We start from the raw sequence: 25342 nt of genomic DNA on the forward strand, positions 1-25342 counted from the left end.
GACCCCCCCTGTTAGGACCCCGGGACCACTGTTAGGACCCGGGACCCGGACCCCCCCCCCCCCCCAGGGACCACTGTTAGGTCCCCCAGGGAACACTGTTAGGACCCCCAGGGACCAGGGAACACTGGTATGGAGTACATTTACATTATCTATCGTACAGGTATGGAGTACATTTACATTATCTACAACGTACAGGTATGGAGTACATTTACATGATCTACTGTATAGGTATGGAGTACATTTACATGATCTACTGTACAGGTATGGAGTACATTTACATTATCTACTGTATAGGTATGGAGTACATTTACATTATCTACTGTACAGGTATGGAGTACATTTACATTATCTACTGTACAGGTATGGAGTACATTTAAATCATCAACATATTTCTCTGGCAGCGCTGTCAATAACTGGAAGGAAGAACAATATGCCTTCTGTAGACCCCACAAGCACAGACTTCAGGGTCTTTGACTCTCATAGGTATCAGTCAAACAGATCATTTAGATGGAGGGAGAGAGAGAACAGAGAGAGAGAACAGAGAGAGAACAGAGAGAAGAGAGAGAGAACAGAGAGAGAACAGAGAGAGAGAACAGAGAGAGAGAACAGAGAGAGAGAACAGAGAGAGAGAACAGAGAGAGAGAACAGAGAGAGAGAACAGAGAGAGAGAAGAGAGAGAGAGAGAAGAGAGAGAGAACAGAGAGACAGATTAAGTAGTTAAATCGTCCTGACGTCAGCAATACCGTTGCCGGACGATAACCTGAATTAATCCTGCTGAGAACATGAACCAACCCTAACACAGGATGTGTCTGCATTGCTCCTCCCACCAGTGTTGATATTGTGTGTGTACCTTGTATCGTCTGAAGGCATTCTGAATGATTCGTGCGGCCTCGTACAGTTCTCTCTGCTCAGAGTCCGTCAGAGTCAGCAGAGCAAAGTCCCTCTCCATCCTCCCATTGGCCGAGGCGTTCAGGAACTCCGCCCACGCCGCACTGCTGGGGGGCCGCAGCCTCTGGAGGGCCAGGGTGCTGAGGTGAGAGGGAGGGTACACACACCTAGTAGAGAGACACACACACACACACACACACACACACACACACACACACACACACACACACACACACACACACACACACACACACACACACACACACACACACACACACACCGCTGGTTAGATGCTGTGGTTACTAAAACAGCTGATTGGTAGATGGTATTGATGTTCTGTGGTTACTAAACAGCTGATTGGTAGATGGTATTTATGTTCTGTGGTTACTAAAACAGCTGATTGGTAGATGGTATTGATGTTCTGCGGTTACAGCTGATTGGTAGATGGTATTGATGTTCTGTGGTTACTAAAATAGCTGATTGGTAGATGGTATTGATGTTCTACGGTTACTAAACAGCTGATTGGTAGATGGTAGGAAGTCTTTGTTAGGTAAAGCCCCGCCTGATCTCAGCTCACTGGTCACCATAGCAACACCCACTCGTAGCACGCGCTCCAGCAGGTATATCTCACTGGTCACCCCCAAAGCCAACACCTCCTTTGGCCGCCTTTCCTTCCAGTTCTCTGCTGCCAATGACTGGAACGAACTGCAGAAATCTCTGAAACTGGAAACACTTATCTCCCTCTCTAACTTTAAGCATCAGCTGTCTGAGCAGCTTACAGATCACTGCACCTGTACATAGCCCATCTGTAAACAGCCCATCCAACTACCTCATCCCCATATTGTTATATATTTATCTTGCTCCTTTGCACCCCAGTATCTCTACTTGCACATTCATCTTCTGCACATCTATCACTCCAGTGTTAATGCTAAATTGTAATTATTTCGCCACTATGGCCTATTTATTGCCTTACCTCCCTAATCTTACTACATTTGCACACACTGTATATAGACGTTCTCTATTGTATTGTTGACTGTATGTTTGTTTATTCCATGTGTAACTCTGTGTTGTTGTTTGTGTCGCACTGCTTTGCTTTATCTTGGCCAGGTCACAGTTGTAAATGAGAACTTGTTCTCAACTGGCCTACGTGGTTAAATAAAGAACTTGTTCTCAACTAGCCACCTGGTTAAACAAAGGACTTGTTCTCAACTAGCCTACCTGGTTAAATAAAGGTAGAATAAAAATAAATACCTGGACAGAGAGGTGTGTGTGTGTGTGTGTGTGTGTGTGTGTGTGTGTGTGTGTGTGTGTGTGTGTGTGTGTGTGTGTGTGTGTGTGTACGTACCTGGACAGAGAGGAGTGTGTGTGTGTGTCCAGGTAAGTGGCCAACCAGGGCATGGTGTCGGGTATCACCGTGTTGTCCCGCCTCTCTCTGAGCGGTGACTCCGCCCCCCTGGACAATTCCTCTTGTTTGATTCGCTCAGGAGTCGCCTCGATGATCTGTTCTGCTAATGTTGCCATGTCAACCTGGGGGCAAAACGAGAAAGCTATCAGGAGTGTAATATTACATGGTGGGGCTTCAATACTGCAGATAGACTGGAGCTTCCAGCAATGTCATTATCTGCATCATTTACAATCTCCCATATATATATATATATATATATATATAAATATTTCTTTTTAAATATATTTTCCCCTTAACCCTACCACTACTCATTGGAGTAATATAATGGACAACAACAGCTTATACATACTACAGTGCCTTCGGAAAGTATTCAGACATTTTGTTACGTTACAGCCTTATTCTAAAACGGATTAAAAAAAGAAAAAATATAATAAATCTACACTCAATACCCCATAATGACTCAATACCCCACAATGACACAATACCCCACAATGACACAATACCCCACAATGACTCAATACCCCACAATGACTCAATACCCCACAATGACTCAATACCCCACAATGACTCAATACCCCACAATGACTCAATACTCCACAATGACCCAATACCCCACAATGACTCAATACCCCACAATGACTCAATACCCCACAATGACTCAATACCCCACAATGACTCAATACCCCACAATGACTCAATACCCCACAATGACTCAATACCCCACAATGACTCAATACCCCACAACGACATAATGACACAATACCCCACAATGACTCAATACCCCACAATGACACAATACCCCACAATGACACAATACCCCACAATGACTCAATACCCCACAATGACTCAATACCCCACAATGACTCAATACCCCATAACAACATGACTCAATACCCCATAACAACATGACTCAATACCCCATAACAACATGACTCAATACCCCATAACAACATGACTCAATACCCCATAACAACATGACTCAATACCCCATAACAACATGACTCAATACCCCATAACAACATGACACAATACCCCACAATGACTCAATACCCCACAATGACTCAATACCCCACAATGACTCAATACCCCACAATGACTCAATACCCCACAATGACTCAATACCCCACAATGACTCAATAACCCACAATGACCCAATACCCCACAATGACTCAATACCCCACAATGACCCAATACCCCACAATGACTCAATACCCCACAATGACTCAATACCCCATAATGACTCAATACCCCATAATGACTCAATACCCCATAATGACACGATTAATGTGTGTGTGTGTGTCTGTGTGTGTGTCTGTTAATGTGTCTGTGTGTGTGTCTGTTAATGTGTGTGTGTGTGTGTGTGTGTGTATATTAATGTGTGTGTGTGTGTGTGTATTAATGTGTGTGTGTGTGTGTGTGTGTGTATTAATGTGTGTGTGTGTGTATTAATGTGTGTGTGTATGTGTGTATTAATGTGTGTGTGTATGTGTGTATTAATGTGTGTATTAATGTGTGTGTGTATTAATGTGTGTGTGTGTATTAATGTGTGTGTGTGTGTGTATTAATGTGTGTGTGTGTGTGTGTGTGTGTGTATTAATGTGTGTGTGTATGTGTGTATTAATGTGTGTGTGTGTGTGTGTGTGTGTGTGTGTGTGTGTGTGTGTGTATTAATGTGTGTGTGTCTGACCTGTAACACCTCAGCAGGCAGGAACTCCTCCTCGTTCTCTGCGTTCTCATTGAAGCTCACCTGCTCTTCGAAGGTGTGTGTGTGTGAGCGACGGGGGGGTGTGTGTGAGCGACGGGGGGGTGTGTGTGGCGGTACGGGAGGAGAGGGGGGAGAGGCCGGTTCGTAGTCCATGAGGAAGAGAGGGTCTCTGGGCCCGGCGTTCAAACTAGAGTCCCCAGCTTCACAACCTCCACAGGCCTCGCCCCATACCGGCAGGGGGAGGGAGAGAGAGGGGGAGGGAGGGGAGAGGGGGAGGGAGGACAGGGAGAGAGAGGGGGAGGACGGGGAGGTATCCATAGGGTCAGGAGGGTTGTAGAGGGGTACAGACCCACTAGAGTAGGCTGAGCTGAGAGAGGGGGAGGGGAGGGAGAGAGAGGGGGAGGGAATACTACTGGACGAACTCAGACCTGGGGGAGAGAGGGGGACAGAAAGAGAGAGTGAGCTGAGACAGACAACAGAGACAGACAGACAGACAGACAGACAACAGAGACAGACAGACAACAGAGACAGACGACAGACAGACAGACAGACAGACAGACAGACAGACAGACAGACAGACAGACAGACAGACAGACAGACAGACAGACAGACAGACAGACAGACAGACAGACAGACAGACAGACAACAGAGACAGACAGACAGACAGACAGACAGACAGACAGACAGACAGGACAGACAGACAGACAGACAACAGAGACAGACAGACAGACAACAGAGACAGACAGACAGACAGACAACAGAGACAGACAGACAACAGAGACAGACAGACAACAGAGACAGACAACAGAGACAGACAGACAGACAGACAGACAACAGAGACAGACAGACAGACAGACAGACAGACAGACAGACAACAGAGACAGACAGACAACAGAGACAGACAGACAACAGAGACAGACAACAGAGACAGACAGACAACAGAGACAGACAACAGAGACAGACAGACAACAGAGACAGACAGACAGACAGACAGACAGACAGACAGACAGACAACAGAGACAGACAACAGAGACAGACAGACAACAGAGACAGACAACAGAGACAGACAGACAGACAGACAACAGAGACAGACAACAGAGACAGACAGACAACAGAGACAGACAGACAGACAGACAGACAGACAACAGAGACAGACAGACAACAGAGACAGACAGACAGACAGACAGACAGACAACAGAGACAGACAGACAACAGAGACAGACAGACAACAGAGAAACAGAGACAGACAGACAACAGAGACAGACAGACAACAGAGACAGACAGACAACAGAGACAGACAGACAACAGAGACAGACAGACAGACAGACAGACAGACAGACAGACAGACAGACAGACAGACAGACAGACAGACAGACAGACAGACAGACAGACAGACAGACAGACAGACAGACAGACAGACAGACAGACAGACAGACAGACAGAGAAGAAAGTTCTTTGTTTCTGGCCATTTTGAGCCTGTAATGGAACCCACAAATGCTGATGCTCCAGATACTCAGCTAGTCTAAAGAAGGCCAGTTTTATTGCTTCTTTAATCAGAACAACAGTTTTCAGCTGTGCTAACATAATTGCAAAAGGGTTTTCTAATGATCAATTAGCCTTTTAAAATGATAAACTTGGATTAGCTAACACAACGTGGCATTGGAACACAGGAGTGATGGTTGCTGATAATGGGCCTCTGTACGCCTATGTAGATATTCCATTAAAAATCAGCCGTTTCCAGCTACAATAGTTATTTACAACATTAACAATATCTACACTGTATTTCTGATCAATTTGATGTTATTTTAACGGACAAAAAAAATGTGCTTTTCTTTAAAAAACAAGGACATTTCTAAGTGACCCCAAACTTTTGAATTGTAGTGTATGTGTGTGTGTGTGGCTCACCTGTGTCAGGACTGGTGGACAGCGGAGAGGGGGGGAGTTGTGGAGTGGGGGTGGTTCTCTGCTCCCCCTGAGCCCCCTCGTCGGCCCGCTCTGTGTGTGTGTCGGGGCGGAGTGTGTGTGCGTCGGGGCGGAGTGTGTGTGCGTCGGGGCGGAGTGTGTGTGCGTCGGGGCGGTGTGTGTGTAGGTCCTCCAGCGCGCGGGCGAGGCACGTGTGTCCGCGGGAGCGTGCGACCGCGAGGGGGAGACGGCCTAGCGAGTCGGGGATCCCGAGCGCCTGGCTGTTCCAGCCATACAGAACCTCGGCTGCTGCCTGGTGACCCAGAGCACACGCCCACATCTACAGGAGAGAGCATAATCACATAGAAACAGTGCAGAAATTACAATAGTAACATTAGCCTGCTTAAAAAGCAGAAATGAAAGCAAGACAGTATGTTTTTTTCTGGGTTTGATGACAAAATAAAGACTACAGACTTAGAGATTATCAGATACTGGAATAAAGGCTACAGATTTAGAGATTATCAGATACTGGAATAAAGACTACAGTCTTACAGAGTATCAGATACTGGAATAAAGACTACAGTCTTAAAAGAGCGTTGAAGACCAAATGTTTGACGTAAAAGTGAGTGTCACCAGAGGAGTGCATGAGAAATGATCGACGGTGAGAGGATCCACTTCCTGTTCTACGGCCAGACTGTCACTGTCGATAGTCCTGAGGGAAGGAAAAACAAACACAATGTTAAAACGAACAGGTTGACTAGTTTACACTGCTGTTTAGCGCCCCTCCCTCTCGTGTATAATCGCTTTAATAAATTCTGATCTGTGACCAGATGTTTTAAGTCACTGAACCTGGATGATAAAACTGGATTAGATGAATAATTCATATTTTAATATCCAATATGTTATTTTTGTACATCAGGAGATTCTGCCATATATATATATATATATAAGCCTTCCCTGTAGCTCAGTTGGTAGAGCATGGTGTTTGTAATGCCAGGGTTGTGGGTTCGATTCCCACGGGGGGCCAGCACAGAAAAACAATTAAATGTATGAAATTGTATGAAATGTATGCATTCACTACTGTAAGTCGCTCTGGATAAGAGCGTCTGCTAAATGACTAAAATGTAATGTAAATGTAATATATATGTGTGTGTGTGTGTGTGTGTGTGTGTATCAGGTGTGTATGTGTGTGAGTAAAAATAAAAAAAATTAAAAAAAAATTGATGTGTGTATGTATGTGTGTGCGTGTATATACAGTTGAAGTCAGAAGTTTACATACACCTTAGCCAGATACATTTAAACTCAGTTTTCACAATTCCTGACATTTAATCTCAGTAAGAATTCCCTGTTTTAGGTCAGTTAGGATCACCACTTTATTATAAGAATGTGAAATGTCAGAATAATAGTAGAGAGAATGATTTATTTCAGCTTTTATTTCTTTCATCACATTCCCAGTGGGTCAGAAGTTTACATACACTCAATTAGTATTTGGTAGCATTGCCTTTAAATTGTTTAACTTGGGTGAAATGTTTCAGGTAGCCTTCCACAAGCTTCCCACAATAAGTTGGGTGAATTTTGGCCCATTCCTCCTGACAGAGCTGGTGTAACTGAGTCAGGTTTGTAGGCCTCCTTGCTCGCGAACGCTTTTTCAGTTCTGCCCACAAATTGTGGAGTGGTTGAAAAACGAGTTTTAATGAATCCAACCTAAGTGTATGTAAACTTCCCACTTCAACTGTACGTGTGGATGAGTGTGTGGGTGAGGTGTGTGTGAATACCTCCAGTGGATGAGTGTGTGGATGAGGTGTGTGTGAATACCTCCAGTGGATGAGTGTGTGGATGAGGTGTGTGTGAATACCTCCAGTGGATGAGTGTGTGGATGAGGTGTGTGTGAATACCTCCAGTGGATGAGTGTGTGGATGAGGTGTGTGTGAATACCTCCAGTGGATGAGTGTGTGGATGAGGTGTGTGTGAATACCTCCAGTGGATGAGTGTGTGGATGAGGTGTGTGTGAATACCTCCAGTGGATGAGTGTGTGGATGAGGTGTGTGTGAATACCTCCAGTGGATGAGGTGTGTGAATACCTCCAGTGGATGAGTGTGTGGATGAGGTGTGTGTGAATACCTCCAGTGGATGAGTGTGTGTGAATACCTCCAGTGGATGAGTGTGTGGATGAGGTGTGTGTATCCCTGTGCAGCGGCCAGGTGGAGCAGTGTCATCCCTCTGTGGCGGATGGAGTGAGTGAGGCGCTCTTCTCCTCCTCCTCTTCTCCACCTCCCTCCCTCCATCATCCTCTCACACACTCCAACTATCCTCCTCTCAAACCATGGGCCTGACTGGAGAGAGGGAGAGGGAGAGAGAGAGAGAGAGGAGAGAGAGAGATGAGAGGGAGAGGTAGAGAGAGAGAGGAGGGAGAGAGAGAGAGGGAGAGGAGAGAGAGAGAGGAGAGAGAGAGATGAGAGGTAGAGAGAGAGAGGAGGGAGAGAGAGAGAGAGAGGAGAGAGAGAGGTAGAGAGAGAGGAGGGAGAGAGAGAGAGAGAGAGAGAAAGAGAGAGATGGGGGGACGGAGAGAAAAAAACAATATTTTCTTTTTACACCAAGCAAATGAGCACGACTCTACACCCCCCACCTTCCCTCCCTCTCCCCCAACCTCCCTCTCCCCCAAACCCCCAACCTCTCCCCCTCCCTCTCCCCCAACCTCTCCCCCACTCTCCCAATCTCCTTTTCTCTGCTGTCTTTCTTTCTCACGTTCTCTCCTTTCACCTATCTGCTGGACGCGTAGAGAGTTTTCCATTGAGGGCCACATGACAGTAACTCCCCTCCCCCAAACACACAGTCTTGTATAACTAACCTTGAGGGAACACACAATTCAGTCCCATTTAAAATCCTATTTCCCCTAACCTTAACCCTAGCTCCTAACCTTAACCCTAGCCCCTAACCCTACAACTAACCCTAGCCCCTAACCCTAACCCTATCCTTAACCCTAGTTCCTAACCCTAACCTTAACCCTAGCTCCTAACCCTAGCTCCTAACCCTAGCTCCTAACCCTAGCTCCTAACCCTAGCTCCTAACCCTAGCTCCTAACCCCAGCTCCTAACCCCAGCTCCTAACCCCAGCTCCTAACCCCAGCTCCTAACCCCAGCTCCTAACCCCAGCTCCTAACCCCAGCTCCTAACCCCAGCTCCTAACCCTAGCTCCTAACCCTAGCTCCTAACCCTAGCTCCTAACCCTAAAACTAACCCTCCTAAGCCTAATTCTAACACTTATTCTAACCTTTAACCCCTAGAAATAGTATTTGACCTTGTGGCGAATAATAAAATGTCAGTTGGTCAAATGTTTGTTTGTTTACTATTATTCTGGTCTCCACACACACACACACACACACACACACTCTCTCTCCCTCCCTCCCTCCCTCTCATTTTTCCCTCCCTCGTTCCTCTGGCATGGACACCTCTTCCGTGTCCCCCACCCGCCCTCCCATCCCCCTCTCTCTAACGCAAGAAGGCACGGCTAAAAATGAAAGACAAGAAGCAGAGTACTGAAAAACAGAGGGAGGAAGGGATGGGAGAAGAGAAATGGACAGAACACAATGGAGAAGAGGAGAAATGAGGACCGTGAGAAGAGGGAGAATTATCAAACATTTAAATGAGTTCTAACACTCATTTTCCCTCCATTTCTCCCACTGTCTATTTTAACACCTCCACTTGAGTCCCAACAGAGACAGAGAGACAGAGAGAGAGAGACAGAGAGAGACAGAGAGAGAGAGACAGAGAGAGAGAGACAGAGAGAGAGATATCTATCCAAAACAGAGATGTATGGGTAAATCACTTCTCCAATCTTTTTGACTCTATAACAAACAGCAAACTATGTTGTAGTTAACTAATAAAATGGTCTGATGGTGATGTGGACATACCCAGTACACATATCCCAAAAGACAGAAAGATCTCACTATAAAACATTTCAATAGAAAGTTAGTAAAAATAGATAAGATCTTGCTACCATGGAAAGAAAAATACCTGTCTATTAGTGGAAAATCACCCTGATTAACTCTTTAGTCATATCCCAGTTCACCCTGATTAACTCTTTAGTCATATCCCAGTTCACCCTGATTAACTCTTTAGTCATGTCCCAGTTTACCTATTTGCTTATGGTCTTGCCTACACCTCGCAACCTGCTTTTTAAATTATATGAGCAAAAAATATTTCATTTTATTTGGAGCGGCAAGCCAGACAAAATTAAACGGTCCTGTTATATAATGAATATGAATTATTAAATATTAAAGCATTAGATGTCTCACTAAAGGCTTCAATCATACTAAAGTTATACTGAAATCCGAACTGGTTCTCTAGCAAATTAGTAAGAATGTCTCACCAAATATTCAAGAACGGCCTTTTTCCCTTTATTCAGATTACATCTCCAAAATATCGCTATTTTTAAAACAAGCCATCGAAAATTTGCACCAAATATATATGGGGTTTGGAAGAGATGCAGACATTGAATAAAGCTGAAACAAACCAAAACAAAGGCAAAGTCTTCTCATGCTTTGTTGATTTAAAAACTGACTCAATTTGGCATGAGGGTCTGCTATACAAGTTGATGGAAAGTGGTGTTGGGGGAAAAACATACGACATTATTAAACCCATGTACACAAACAATAAATGTGCGGTTAAAATTGGCAAAAAAACACATTTCTTTCCACAGGGCCGTGGGGTGAGACAGGGATGCAGCTTAAGCCCCACCCTCTTCAACATATATATATCAATGAATTGGTGAGGGCACTAGAACAGTCTGCAGCACCCGGCCTCGCCCTACTAGAATCTGAATTCAAATGTTTACTGTTTGCTGATGATCTGGTGCTTCTGTCCCCAACCAAGGAGGACCTACAGCAGCACCTAGATCTTCTGCACAGATTCTGTCAGACCTGGGCCCTGACAGACCTGGGCCCTGACAGACCTGGGCCCTGACAGACCTGGGCCCTGACAGACCTGGGCCCTGACAGACCTGGGCCCTGACAGACCTGGGCCCTGACAGACCTGGGCCCTGACAGACCTGGGCCCTAGACCTGGGCCCTGACAGTAAATCTCAGTAAGACCAAAATAATGGTGTTCCAAAAAAGGTCCAGTCGCCAGGAACACAAATACAAATTCCATCTAGACACCGTTGCCCTAGAGCACACACAAAAACTATACATACCTCGGGCTAAACATCAGCGCCACAGGTAACTTCCACAAAGCTGTGAACGATCTGAGAGACGAGGCAAGAAGGGCCTTCTATGCCATCAAAAAGAACATAAAATTCAACATACCAATTAGGATCTGGCTAAAAATACTCTAATCAGTTATAGAACCCATTGCCCTTTATGGTTGTGAGGTCTGGGGTCCGCTCACCAACCAAGAATTCACAAAATGGGACAAACACCAAATTGAGACTCTGCATGTAGAATTCTGCTAAAATATCCTCCGTGTACAACGCAGAACACCAAATAATGCAGAGCAGAATTAGGCCGATACCCGCTAATTATACAAATCCAGAAAAGAGCCGTTAAATTCTACAACCACCTAAAAGGAAGCGATTCCCAAACCTTCCATAACAAGCCATCACCTACAGAGAGATGAACCTGGAGAAGAGTCCCCTAAGCAAGCTGGTCTTTGGGCTCTGTTCACAAACACAAACAGACCCCACAGAGCCCCAGGACAGCAACACAATTAGACCCAACCAAATCATGAGAAAACAAAAAGATAATTACTTGACATATTGGAAAGAATTAACAAAACAACAGAGCAAACTAGAATGCTATTTGGCCCTAAACAGAGAGAGACACAGTGGCAGAATACCTGACCACTGTGACTGACACAAACTTAAGGAAAGCTCTGACTATGTACAGACTCAGTGAGCATAGCCTTGCTATTGAGAAAGACCGCCGTAGGCAGACCTGGCTCTCAAGAGAAGACAGAGACAGCGAGACAGAGACAGAGACAGAGAGAGACAGAAAGAGAGAGAGAGAGAAAGAGACAGTGAGAGACAGAGAGACAAAGAGAGACAGAGAGTGAGAGACAGAGACAAAGAGAGAGAGCGAGAGAGACAAAGAGAGACAGAGAGAGACAGAGAGAGAAAGAGAGAGACAGAGAGAGACAGAGAGAGAAAGAGAGAGAAAGAGAGAGAGAGAGAGAGAGAGAGAGAGACAGCGAGCGACAGAGAGATCTATTAACGGACGGTGAAACAACAAGTGTATATGTGTATTCATACCTGGCTTCTGTCCTCGGGCGGAGGTGTGTGTGGGGAGAGTGTGCTGATCCGCTGGCATTGTGGCAGCGGCTGTGTGTGTGGGTTGGTAGCAGACATCTCAGCCATCCTCCTCTCCATCTGCTCCAGTCGATCCAGGATGGACATACGGAACTGGTTATCTGGAGAGACCGAGAAAAACAGAGAAAGGAGAGAGAGAGAGAGAGAGAAACAGAGAGAGAGAGAGAGAGAGACCGAGACAAACCGAGAGAAAGGAGAGAGAGAGAGAGAGAGAGAGAGAGAGAGAGAGACAGAGACAGAGACAGAGACAGAGACAGAGACAGAGACAGAGACAGAGACAGAGACAGAGACAGAGACAGAGAAACAGAGAAAGGAGAGAGAGAGAGACCGAGACAAACCGAGAGAAAGGAGAGAGAGAGACAGAGAGAGACAGAGAGAGAGAGAGAGAGAGAGAGAGGAAGAGAGAGACCGAAAGAAACAGAGAAAGGAGAGAGAGAGGAAGAGAGAGAGAGATAAAAAAAACATATCTACTGGGTGAAATACCAGTGTTCCATCACAGCAGCAGATGTGTGACCTGTTGCCACAAGAAAAGGTCAACCAGTGAAGAACAAACACCATTGTAAATACAACCCATATTTATGTTATTTATTTTCCCTTTTGTACTTTAACTATTTGCACATCGTTACAACACTGTATATAGTCACAAAATGATATTGAAATGTCTTTATTCTTTTGTAACTTTTGTGAGTGTAATGTTTACTGTTAATTTTTTATTGTTTATTTCACTTTTGTTTATTATCTACTTCACTTGCTTTGGCAATTTTAACATATGTTTTCCATGCCAATAAAGCCCCTTGAATTGAATTGAGAAAGAGATATAGATACAGAGATAAGGAGAGAGCGGAAAAGAGACAGGCAGACATCAGTGGCAGTAATAAAACCTCTCTTGAAAAAGCCAAACCTTGACCCAGAAAATATTAAAAACTATCGGCCTATATCGAATCTCCCATTCCTCTCAGCAACTCATTGCCTTCCTGAAGACAATGTATACGAAACGCTTCAGTCTGGTTTTAGACCCCATCATAGCACTGAGACTGCACTTGTGAAGGTGGTAAATGACCTTTTAATGACGTCAGACCGAGGCTCTGCATCTGTCCTCGTGCTCCTAGACCTTAGTGCTGCTTTTGATACCATCGATCACCACATTATTTTGGAGAGATTGGAAACCCAAATTGGTCTACATGGACAAGTTCTGGCCTGGTTTAGGTCTCATCTGTCGGAAAGATATCAGTTTGTCTCTGTGAATGGTTCGTCCTCTGACAAATCAATTGTAAATTTCGGTGTTCCTCAAGGTTCCGTTCTAGGACCACTATTGTTTTCACTATATATTTTACCTCTTGGGGATGTCATTCGAAAACATAATGTTAAATTTCACTGCTATGCGGACGACACACAGCTGTACATTTCAATGAAACATGGTGAAGCCCCAAAATTGCCCTCGCTAGAAGCCTGTGTTTCAGACATAAGGAAGTGGATGGCTGCAAATTTTCTACTTTTAAACTCGGACAAAACAGAGATGCTTGTCCTAGGTCCCAAGAAACAAAGAGATCTTCTGTTGAATCTGACAATTAATCTGGATGGTTGTACAGTCGTCTCAAATAAAACTGTGAAGGACCTCGGCGTTACTCTGGACCCTGATCTCTCTTTTGAAGAACATATCAAGACTGCTTCAAGGACAGCTTTTTTCCATCTACGTAACATTGCAAAAATCAGAAACTTTCTGTCCAAAAATGACGCAGAAAAATTAATCCATGCTTTTGTTACTTCTAGGCTCGACTATTGCAATGCTCTACTTTCCGGCTACCCGGATAAAGCACTAAATAAACTTCAGTTAGTGCTAAATACGGCTGCTAGAATCCTGACTAGAACCAAAAAATTTGATCATATTACTCCAGTGCTAGCCTCCCTACACTGGCTTCCTGTTAAGGCAAGGGCTGATGTCAAGGTTTTACTGCTAACCTACAAAGCATTACATGGGCTTGCTCCTACCTATCTTTCCGATTTGGTCCTGCCGTACATACCTACACGTACGCTACGGTCACAAGACGCAGGCCTCCTAATTGTCCCTAGAATTTCTAAGCAAACGGCTGGAGGTAGGGCTTTCTCCTATAGAGCTCCATTTTTATGGAATGGTCTGCCTACCCATGTGAGAGACGCAGACTCAGTCTCAACCTTTAAGTCTTTACTGAAGACTTATCTCTTCAGTAGGTCCTATGATTAAGTATAGTCTGGCCCAGGAGTGTGAAGGTGAACGGAAAGGCTGGAGCAACGAACCGCCCTTGCTGTCTCTGCCTTGTCGGTTCCCCTCTTCCCACTGGGATTCTCTGCCTCTAACCCTTTTACAGGGGCTGAGTCACTGACTTACTGGTGTTCTTCCATGCCGTCCATGGGAGGGGTGCGTCACTTGAGTAGGTTGAGCCACTGACGTGGTCTTCCTGTCTGGGTTGGCGCCCCCCCCCTTGGGTTGTGCCGTGGCGGAGATCTTTGTGGGCTATACTCGGCCTTGTCTTCGGACGGTAAGTTGGTGGTTGTAGATATCCCTCTAGTGGTGTGGGGGCTGTGCTTTGGCAAAGTGGGTGGGGTTATATCCTGCCTGTTTGGCCCTGTCCGGGGGTATCATCGGATGGGGCCACAGTGTCTTCTGATCCCTCCTGTCTCAGCCTCCAGTATTTATGCTGCAGTAGTTTATGTGTCGGGGGGCTAGGGTCAGTCTGTTACATCTGGAGTATTCTCTTGTCTTATCCGGTGTCCTGTGTGAATGTAAATATGCTCTCTCTAATTCTCTCTTTCTCTCTTTCTTTCTTTCTTTCTCTCGGAGGACCTGAGCCCTAGGACCACGCCTCAGGACTACCTGGCATGATGACTCCTTGCTGTCCCCAGTCCACCTGGCCATGCTGCTGCTCCAGTTTCAACTGTTCTGCCTGCGGCTACGGAACCCTGACCTGTTCACCGGACGTGCTTGCTGCACCCTCGACAATTACTATGATTATTATTATTTGACCATGCTGGTCATTTACGAACATTTTAACATCTTGACCATGTTCTGTTATAATATCCACCCGGCACAGCCAGAAGAGGACTGGCCACCCCTCATAGCCTGGTTCCTCTCTAGGTTTCTTCCTAGGTTTTTGGCCTTTCTAGGGAGTTTTTCCTAGGGAGTTTTTCCTAGCCACCGTGCTTCTTTCACATGCATTGCTTGCTGTTTGGGGTTTTAGGCTGGGTTTCTGTACAGCACTTTGAGATTTCAGCTGATGTACGAAGGGCTATATAAATAAATTTGATTTGATTTGATCTGTCGGAAAGATATCAGTTTGTCTCTGTGAATGGTTTGTCCTCTGACAAATCAACTGTACATTTCGGTGTTCCTCAAGGTTCCGTTTTAGGACCACTATTGTTTTCACTATACATTTTACCTCTTGGGGATGTCATTCAAAAACATAATGTTAATTTTCACTGCTATGCGGATGACACACAGCTGTACATTTCAATGAAACATGGTGAAGCCCCAAAATTGCCCTCAATGGAAGCCTGTGTTTCAGACATAAGGAAGTGGATGGCGGCAAACTTTCTACTTTTAAACTCAGACAAAACAGAGATGCTTATTCTAGATCCCAAGAAACAAAAGAGATCTTCTGTTGAATCTGACAATTAACCTCGGTGTTACTCTGGACCCTGATCTCTCTTTTGACGAACATATCAAGACTGTTTCAAGGACAGCTTTTTTCCATCTACGTAACATTGCAAAAATCTGAAATTGTCTGTCCAAAAACGATGCAGAAAAATTAATCCATGCTTTTGTTACTTCTAGGTTGGACTACGGCAATGCTCTACTTTCCGGCTACCCGGATAAAGCACTAAATAAACTTCAGTTAGTGCTAAATACGGCTGCTAGAATCCTGACTAGAACCAAAAAATGTGATCATTTTACTCCAGTGCTAGCCTCCCTACACTGGCTTCCTGTTAAGGCAAGGGCTGATGTCAAGATTTTACTGCTAACCTACAAAGCATTACATGGGCTTGCTCCTACCCATCTTTCCGATTTGGTCCTGCCGTACATACCTACACGTACGCTACGGTCACAAGACGCAGGCCTCCTAATTGTCCCTAGAATTTCTAAGCAAACAGCTGGAGGCAGGGCTTTCTCCTATAGAGCTCCATTTTTATGGAATAGTCTGCCTACCCATGTGAGAGACGATGACTCGGTCTCGACCTTTAAGTCTTTACTGAAGACTTATCTCTTCAGTAGGTCCTATGATTAAGTATAGTCTGGCCCAGGAGTGTGAAGGTGAACAGAAAGGCTGGAGCAACGAACCGCCTTTGCTGTCTCTGCCTGGCCTTCTCTCTCTCTCTCTCCCTCCCTCCGTCCCTCTCTCTCAAATCAATTTCAAATCAATTTAAGGGCTTTATTGGCATGGGAAACATATAGTGCATTCAGAAAGTATTCAGACCAAGACTTTTTCCACATTTTGTTACTTTACAGCCTTACTCTAAAATTGATTAAAGTGTTATTTTCCCTCAACCTACACACAATACCCCATTATGACAAAGCAAAAACAGGTTATGAATATTTGTGAATTCAAAAAATAAAATAAAAATGAAATATCACATTTACATAAGTATTCAGACCCTTTACTCAGTAGTCTGTTGAAGCACCTTTGGCAGCGATTACAGCTTTGAGTCTTCTTGGGTTTGACGCTACAAGCTTGGTACACCTGTATTTGGGGAGTTTCTCCCATTCTTCTCTGCAGATCCTCTCAAGCTCTGTCAGGTTGGAGGGGGAGCGTCGCTGCACAGCTATTTTCAGGTCTCTTCAGAGATGTTTGATCTGGTTCAAGTCCGGGCTCTGGCTGGGTCACTCAAAGACATTCAGAGACTTGTCCAGAAGCCACTCCTGTGTTGTCTTGGCTGTGTGCTTAGGGTCGTTGTCCTGTTGGAAGGTGAACCGTTGTCCCGCTGGAAGGTGAACCGTTGTCCCGCTGGAAGGTGAACCTTCACCCCAGTCTGAGGTCCTGAGCGCACTGGAGCAGGTTTTTGTCAAGAATCTCTATGTACTTTGTGCCGTTCATCTTTCCCTCGATCCTGACTAGTCTCCCAGTCCCTGCCACTAAAAATCATCCCCACAGCATGATACTGCCACCACCATGCTTCACCGTAGGGATGGTGCCAGGTTTCCTCTAAACGTGACGCTTGGCATTCAGGCCAAAGAGTTCAATCTTGGTGTCATCAGACCAGAGAATCTTGTTTCTCATGGTCTAAGTCCTTTAGGTGACTATTGACAAACTCGCAGCGAGCTGTCATGTGCCTTTTACTGAGGAGTGGCTTCTGTCTGGCCACTCTACCATAAAGGCCTGATTGGTGGAGTGCTGCAGAGATTATTGTCCTTCTGGAAGGTTCTCCCATCTCCACCGAGGAACTCTGGAGCTCTGTCAGTGTGACCATCGGGTTCTTGGTCACCTCCCTGACCAAGGCCCTTCTCCCCTGATTGCTCAGTTTGGCCGGGCGGCCAGCTCTATGTAGAGTCTTGATGGTTTCAAACTTCTTCCATTTCAGAATGATGGAGGCCACTGTGTTCTTGGGGACCTTCAATGCTGCAGAAATGTTTTGGTACCCTCCCCCAGATCTGTGCCTCGACACAATCCTGTCTCGGAGCTCTACGGACAAACAATTCCTTCGACCTCGTGACTTGGTTTTTGCTCTGACATACATTGTCAATTGTGGGACCTTATATAGACAGGTGTCTGCCTTTCCAAATCATGTCCAATCAATTGAATTTACCACAGGTGGACTCCAATCAAGTTGTAGAAAATTTTTAAGGATGATCAGTGGAAACAGGATGCACCTGAGCTCAATTTCAACTCTCAAAGCAAAGCGTCTGAATACTTATGTAAATAAGGTATTTATTTTATTTTAAATAAATTAGCAAATATTTCTAAAAACCTCTTTTCACTGTGTCATTATGATATATTGTGTGTAGATTGATGTGGGAAAAAATGTGATTTAATCAATTTTAGAATAAGGCTGTAACGTAACAAAATGTGAAAAAAGTCAAGGGGTCTGAATACTTTCCGAATGCACTGTATGTTAACATTGCCAAAGCAAGTGAAATCTCTCTCTCCATCTCAATTCAAGGGGCTTTATTGGCATGGGAAACATATGTTAACATTGCCAAAGCAACTGAAATAAACAATAAAAAATGAACCGTAAACATTACACTAACACAAGTTCCAAAGGAATAAAGACAATTCAAAATACATATTATGTCTATATACAGTGTTGTAGCGATGTGCTAATAGTTAAAGTACAAAAGGGAAAACAAATAAACATAAATGTAGGTTGTTTAGGTTTTTACACCATCTCTATTACAGTGAAATGTTTTGTCCAGGAAGTTGTCTAAAAGGGATTGAATGTGTCGTTGCCTAATAGTTTTTTGGTATTTTTCCACACTACTTTCCTTCCATCTATAGCATTTCTTAATATTATTCAGTTCCTTTGATGCCTCATGATTGAGTATTGCTCTGTTCAAGTAGACTGTGATTTTGCTGTGATCTGATAGGGGTGTCAGTGGACTGACTGTGAACGCTCTGAGAGACTCTGGGTTGAGGTCAGTGATAAAGTAGTCTACAATACTACTGCCAAGAGATGAGCCGTAGTCTACCATTGACTATGTACAGGCCCGTTTTTGTTGGTGATGTTGTCGTAGTTGTCCCTAGGGGGGGCATATGGGGGAGGGAATGCTGTCACCTCCAGGTAGGTGTTTGTCCCCCCTGTGTGCTGAGGGTGTCAGGTTCTTGTCCAGTTCTGGTATTTAGGTCACCACAGACTAGTACATGTCCCTGGGCCTGGAAATGATTGATTTTCCCCTCTAGGATGGAGAAGCTGTCTTCATTATAGTATGGGGATTCTAGTGGGGGATATAGGTAGGATGGAGAAGCTGTCTTCATTAAAGTATGGGGATTCTAGTGGGGGGATATAGGTAGGATGGAGAAGCTGTCTTCATTAAAGTATGGGGATTCTAGTGGGGGATATAGGTAGGATGGAGAAGCTGTCTACATTAAAGTATGGGGATTCTAGTGGGGGATATAGGTAGGATGGAGAAGCTGTCTTCATTATAGTATGGGGATTCTAGTGGGGGGATATAGGTAGGATGGAGAAGCTGTCTTCATTATAGTATGGGGATTCTAGTGGGGGGGATATAGGTAGGATGGAGAAGCTGTCTTCATTAAAGTATGGGGATTCTAGTGGGGGGATATAGGATATATGACAGTCTACACTGCGTACACAATTATCAGGCACGTAAGTATTCTGATCTTATCATTGTTTATATTCACATTTTCCAACTCCAAAACCATATAAACGTGAATGCTTATTGATTTAATCATTTTCAGGTGTTTGAGTAATGAGGGAGGGTCTGGCGAAAGTGAATAACACCTCATATCAAATATGTGTATAATTATTAGGCAGCCTCATTACCTCAGGTAAAATGTAATGGGACACAGGGCACCACTTCAAGTCAGGCGCCAGCAAGGTGGAGGAGGGGTACTGGTATGGGCTGCTATCATTAAGGATGAGGTAGTCGGACCTTTTCGGGTTGAAGATGGACTGAAACTCAACTCCCTACTGTAGTGGTACAGGAAGAAGTCACCCAGCATTCAAGAAGGCCATGATCTTTATGCAGGACAATGCTCCATCACATGCATCCAACTCCTCCACTGCTTGGCTAGCCAGCAAGGGCCTCAAAGATGCCAGAATAATGACCTGGCCCCCTTCCTCACCTGACTTCAATCCTATTGGGAACTTGTGGGCCCTTCTCAAACGTGAGATTTACAGTGATGGAAAACAATACACCTCTTTGAACAGCATTTGTGAGGCTGTAGTTGCTGCTTCAGCGAAAATTGATCGTGAACAGATCAATAAATAAATACACTCCATGGATGGAAGGCTCATGGCAGTTCTTGAAAATAAGGGTGGCTATATCGGTCACTGAACATTTTTTGGAAGGCCAAAAATGTTATTTAATTGTCATTTTGTGTTACTTATTTGTTACACTTACTCTAAACATTGAGAATAAACACGCGATATGGGAGAAATTATATTTTTTAATTTTGTTGCCTAATAATTGTGCACACAGGACCTGTTGCTCTGTTGAGATCATTTCCTTGTTCATTTCTATCCAGATGTAAAATGTTCCTGTTTTGATTAATTTAATAGAGTGAGTTAGGTCTGGTCTATACCAAATTAACATAACCATTAGCGTACCCCCTGAGTCCCTTCCCTGTTTCACACCTGGTAGTTTGGTGGATGGGACTACCACATCTCTGTAACCTAGAGGACAACCAGTGGGTCCGTCTCCTCTATACCACCTGGTAGTGTGGTGGATGGGACTACCAGCTCTCTGTAACCTAGAGGGCAACCAGTGGGTCCGTCTCCTCTATACCACCTGGTAGTGTGGTGGATGGGACTACCAGCTCTCTGTAACCTAGAGGGCAACCAGTGGGTCCGTCTCCTCTATACCACCCACCTGGTAGTGTGGTGGATGGGACTACCAGCTCTCTGTAACCTAGAGGACAACCAGTGGGTCCGTCTCCTCTATACCTCCCACCTGGTAGTGTGGTGGATGGGTCTACCAGCTCTCTGTAACCTAGAGGACAACCAGTGGGTCCATCTCCTCTATACCACCCACCTGGTAGTGTGGTGGATGGGACTACCAGCTCTCTGTAACCTAGAGGACAACCAGTGGGTCCGTCTCCTCTATACCACCTGGTAGTGTGGTGGATGGGACTACCAGCTCTCTGTAACCTAGAGGGCAACCAGTGGGTCTGTCTCCTCTATACCACCTGGTAGTGTGGTGGATGGGACTACCAGCTCTCTGTAACCTAGAGGGAAACCAGTGGGTCCATCTCCTCTATACCACCTGGTAGTGTGGTGGATGGGACTACCAGCTCTCTGTAAACTAGAGGGCAACCAGTGGGTCCATCTCCTCTATACCACCTGGTAGTGTGGTGGATGGGACTACCAGCTCTCTGTAACCTAGAGGACAACCAGTGGGTCCATCTCCTCTATACCACCTGGTAGTGTGGTGGATGGGACTACCAGCTCTCTGTAACCTAGAGGACAACCAGTGGGTCCATCTCCTCTATACCTCCCACCTGGTAGTGTGGTGGATGGGTCTACCAGCTCTCTGTAACCTAGAGGACAACCAGTGGGTCCATCTCCTCTATACCACCTGGTAGTGTGGTGGATGGGACTACCAGCTCTCTGTAACCTAGAGGGCAACCAGTGGGTCCATCTCCTCTATACCACCTGGTAGTGTGGTGGATGGGACTACCAGCTCTCTGTAACCTAGAGGACAACCAGTGGGTCCATCTCCTCTATACCACCTGGTAGTGGGGTGGATGGGACTACCAGCTCTCTGTAACCTAGAGGACAACCAGTGGGTCCGTCTCCTCTATACCACCTGGTAGTGTGGTGGATGGGACTACCAGCTCTCTGTAACCTAGAGGGCAACCAGTGGGTCTGTCTCCTCTATACCACCTGGTAGTGTGGTGGATGGGACTACCAGCTCTCTGTAACCTAGAGGGAAACCAGTGGGTCCATCTCCTCTATACCACCTGGTAGTGTGGTGGATGGGACTACCAGCTCTCTGTAACCTAGAGGACAACCAGTGGGTCCATCTCCTCTATACCACCTGGTAGTGTGGTGGATGGGACTACCAGCTCTCTGTAACCTAGAGGACAACCAGTGGGTCCATCTCCTCTATACCTCCCACCTGGTAGTGTGGTGGATGGGTCTACCAGCTCTCTGTAACCTAGAGGACAACCAGTGGGTCCATCTCCTCTATACCACCTGGTAGTGTGGTGGATGGGACTACCAGCTCTCTGTAACCTAGAGGGCAACCAGTGGGTCTGTCTCCTCTATACCACCTGGTAGTGTGGTGGATGGGACTACCAGCTCTCTGTAACCTAGAGGACAACCAGTGGGTCCATCTCCTCTATACCACCTGGTAGTGTGGTGGATGGGACTACCAGCTCTCTGTAACCTAGAGGACAACCAGTGGGTCCATCTCCTCTATACCACCTGGTAGTGTGGTGGATGGGACTACCAGCTCTCTGTAACCTAGAGGGCAACCAGTGGGTCCATCTCCTCTATACCACCTGGTAGTGTGGTGGATGGGACTACCAGCTCTCTGTAACCTAGAGGGCAACCAGTGGGTCCGTCTCCTCTATACCACCTGGTAGTGTGGTGGATGGGACTATCAGCTCTCTGTAACCTAGAGGACAACCAGTGGGTCCGTCTCCTCTATACCACCCACCTGGTAGTGTGGTGGATGGGACTACCAGCTCTCTGTAACCTAGAGGGCAACCAGTGGGTCCGTCTCCTCTATACCACCTGGTAGTGTGGTGGATGGGACTACCAGCTCTCTGTAACCTAGAGGGCAACCAGTGGGTCCGTCTCCTCTATACCACCCACCTGGTAGTGTGGTGGATGGGACTACCAGCTCTCTGTAACCTAGAGGGCAACCAGTGGGTCCATCTCCTCTATACCACCCACCTGGTAGTTTGGTGGATGGGACTACCAGCTCTCTGTAACCTACAGGACAACCAGTGGGTCCGTCTCCTCTATACCACCCACCTGGTAGTGTGGTGGATGGGACTACCAGCTCTCTGTAACCTAGAGGGCAACCAGTGGGTCCGTCTCCTCTATACCACCTGGTAGTTTGGTGGATGGGACTACCAGCTCTCTGTAACCTAGAGGGCAACCAGTGGGTCCATCTCCTCTATACCACCTGGTAGTGTGGTGGATGGGACTACCAGCTCTCTGTAACCTAGAGGGCAACCAGTGGGTCCATCTCCTCTATACCACCTGGTAGTGTGGTGGATGGGACTACCAGCTCTCTGTAACCTAGAGGACAACGAGTGGGTCCGTCTCCTCTATACCACCTGGTAGTGTGGTGGATGGGACTACCAGCTCTCTGTAACCTAGAGGGCAACCAGTGGGTCCATCTCCTCTATACCACCCACCTGGTAGTGTGGTGGATGGGACTACCAGCTCTCTGTAACCTAGAGGCCAACCAGTGGGTCCGTCTCCTCTATACCACCCACCTGGTAGTTTGGTGGATGGGACTACCAGCTCTCTGTAACCTAGAGGACAACCAGTGGGTCCGTCTCCTCTATACCACCCACCTGGTAGTGTGGTGGATGGGACTACCAGCTCTCTGTAACCTAGAGGGCAACCAGTGGGTCCGTCTCCTCTATACCACCTGGTAGTGTGGTGGATGGGACTACCAGCTCTCTGTAACCTAGAGGACAACCAGTGGGTCCATCTCCTCTATACCACCTGGTAGTGTGGTGGATGGGACTACCAGCTCTCTGTAACCTAGAGGGCAACCAGTGGGTCCATCTCCTCTATACCACCTGGTAGTGTGGTGGATGGGACTACCAGCTCTCTGTAACCTAGAGGGCAACCAGTGGGTCCATCTCCTCTATACCACCCACCTGGTAGTGTGGTGGATGGGACTACCAGCTCTCTGTAACCTAGAGGACAACCAGTGGGTCCGTCTCCTCTATACCACCTGGTAGTGTGGTGGATGGGACTACCAGCTCTCTGTAACCTAGAGGACAACCAGTGGGTCCATCTCCTCTATACCACCCACCTGGTAGTGTGGTGGATGGGACTACCAGCTCTCTGTAACCTAGAGGGCAACCAGTGGGTCCGTCTCCTCTATACCACCTGGTAGTGTGGTGGATGGGACTACCAGCTCTCTGTAACCTAGAGGACAACCAGTGGGTCCGTCTCCTCTATACCACCCACCTGGTAGTGTGGTGGATGGGACTACCAGCTCTCTGTAACCTAGAGGGCAACCAGTGGGTCCGTCTCCTCTATACCACCCACCTGGTAGTGTGGTGGATGGGACTACCAGCTCTCTGTAACCTAGAGGACAACCAGTGGGTCCATCTCCTCTATACCACCTGGTATTTTGGTGGATGGGACTACCAGCTCTCTGTAACCTAGAGGACAACCAGAGGGTCCGTCTCCTCTATACCACCTGGTAGTGTGGTGGATGGGACTACCAGCTCTCTGTAACCTAGAGGGCAACCAGTGGGTCCATCTCCTCTATACCACCCACCTGGTAGTGTGGTGGATGGGACTACCAGCTCTCTGTAACCTAGAGGACAACCAGTGGGTCCGTCTCCTCTATACCACCTGGTAGTGTGGTGGATGGGACTACCAGCTCTCTGTAACCTAGAGGGCAACCAGTGGGTCCATCTCCTCTATACCACCCACCTGGTAGTGTGGTGGATGGGACTACCAGCTCTCTGTAACCTAGAGGGCAACCAGTGGGTCCATCTCCTCTATACCACCCACCTGGTAGTGTGGTGGATGGGACTACCAGCTCTCTGTAACCTAGAGGACAACCAGTGGGTCCATCTCCTCTATACCACCTGGTAGTTTGGTGGATGGGACTACCAGCTCTCTGTAACCTAGAGGACAACCAGTGGGTCCATCTCCTCTATACCACCTGGTAGTGTGGTGGATGGGACTACCAGCTCTCTGTAACCTAGAGGACAACCAGTGGGTCCATCTCCTCTATACCACCCACCTGGTAGTGTGGTGGATGGGACTACCAGCTCTCTGTAACCTAGAGGGCAACCAGTGGGTCCGTCTCCTCTATACCACCTGGTAGTGTGGTGGATGGGACTACCAGCTCTCTGTAACCTAGAGGACAACCAGTGGGTCCGTCTCCTCTATACCACCCACCTGGTAGTGTGGTGGATGGGACTACCAGCTCTCTGTAACCTAGAGGGCAACCAGTGGGTCCGTCTCCTCTATACCACCCACCTGGTAGTGTGGTGGATGGGACTACCAGCTCTCTGTAACCTAGAGGACAACCAGTGGGTCCATCTCCTCTATACCACCTGGTATTTTGGTGGATGGGACTACCAGCTCTCTGTAACCTAGAGGACAACCAGAGGGTCCGTCTCCTCTATACCACCTGGTAGTGTGGTGGATGGGACTACCAGCTCTCTGTAACCTAGAGGACAACCAGTGGGTCTGTCTCCTCTATACCACCTGGTAGTTTGGTGGACTAATCCCACACTCCCCTCTATATAACATGATACACTAATCCCCCACTCCCCCCTATA

General features: G+C 46.5%; 1 protein-coding gene across 1 annotated transcript in view; it reads right to left on the bottom strand.

The window, feature by feature from the left end:
- camta2 (calmodulin binding transcription activator 2) overlaps window positions 1-25342 on the bottom strand; it is a gene marked incomplete at its 5' end in the record, with an annotated part of 47696 nt that overhangs the window by 12915 nt on the left and 9439 nt on the right. The window contains 7 exon segments of the mRNA XM_029759661.1: window positions 851-1055; window positions 2234-2415; window positions 3981-4426; window positions 5904-6240; window positions 6534-6612; window positions 8049-8233; window positions 12144-12301. Of these exon segments, the coding sequence (XP_029615521.1) occupies window positions 851-1055; window positions 2234-2415; window positions 3981-4426; window positions 5904-6240; window positions 6534-6612; window positions 8049-8233; window positions 12144-12301 (1592 nt within the window).

This window comes from Salmo trutta, chromosome 8, assembly GCF_901001165.1.
Source record: "Salmo trutta chromosome 8, fSalTru1.1, whole genome shotgun sequence".
Classification (NCBI taxonomy): Eukaryota; Metazoa; Chordata; class Actinopteri; order Salmoniformes; family Salmonidae; genus Salmo; species Salmo trutta.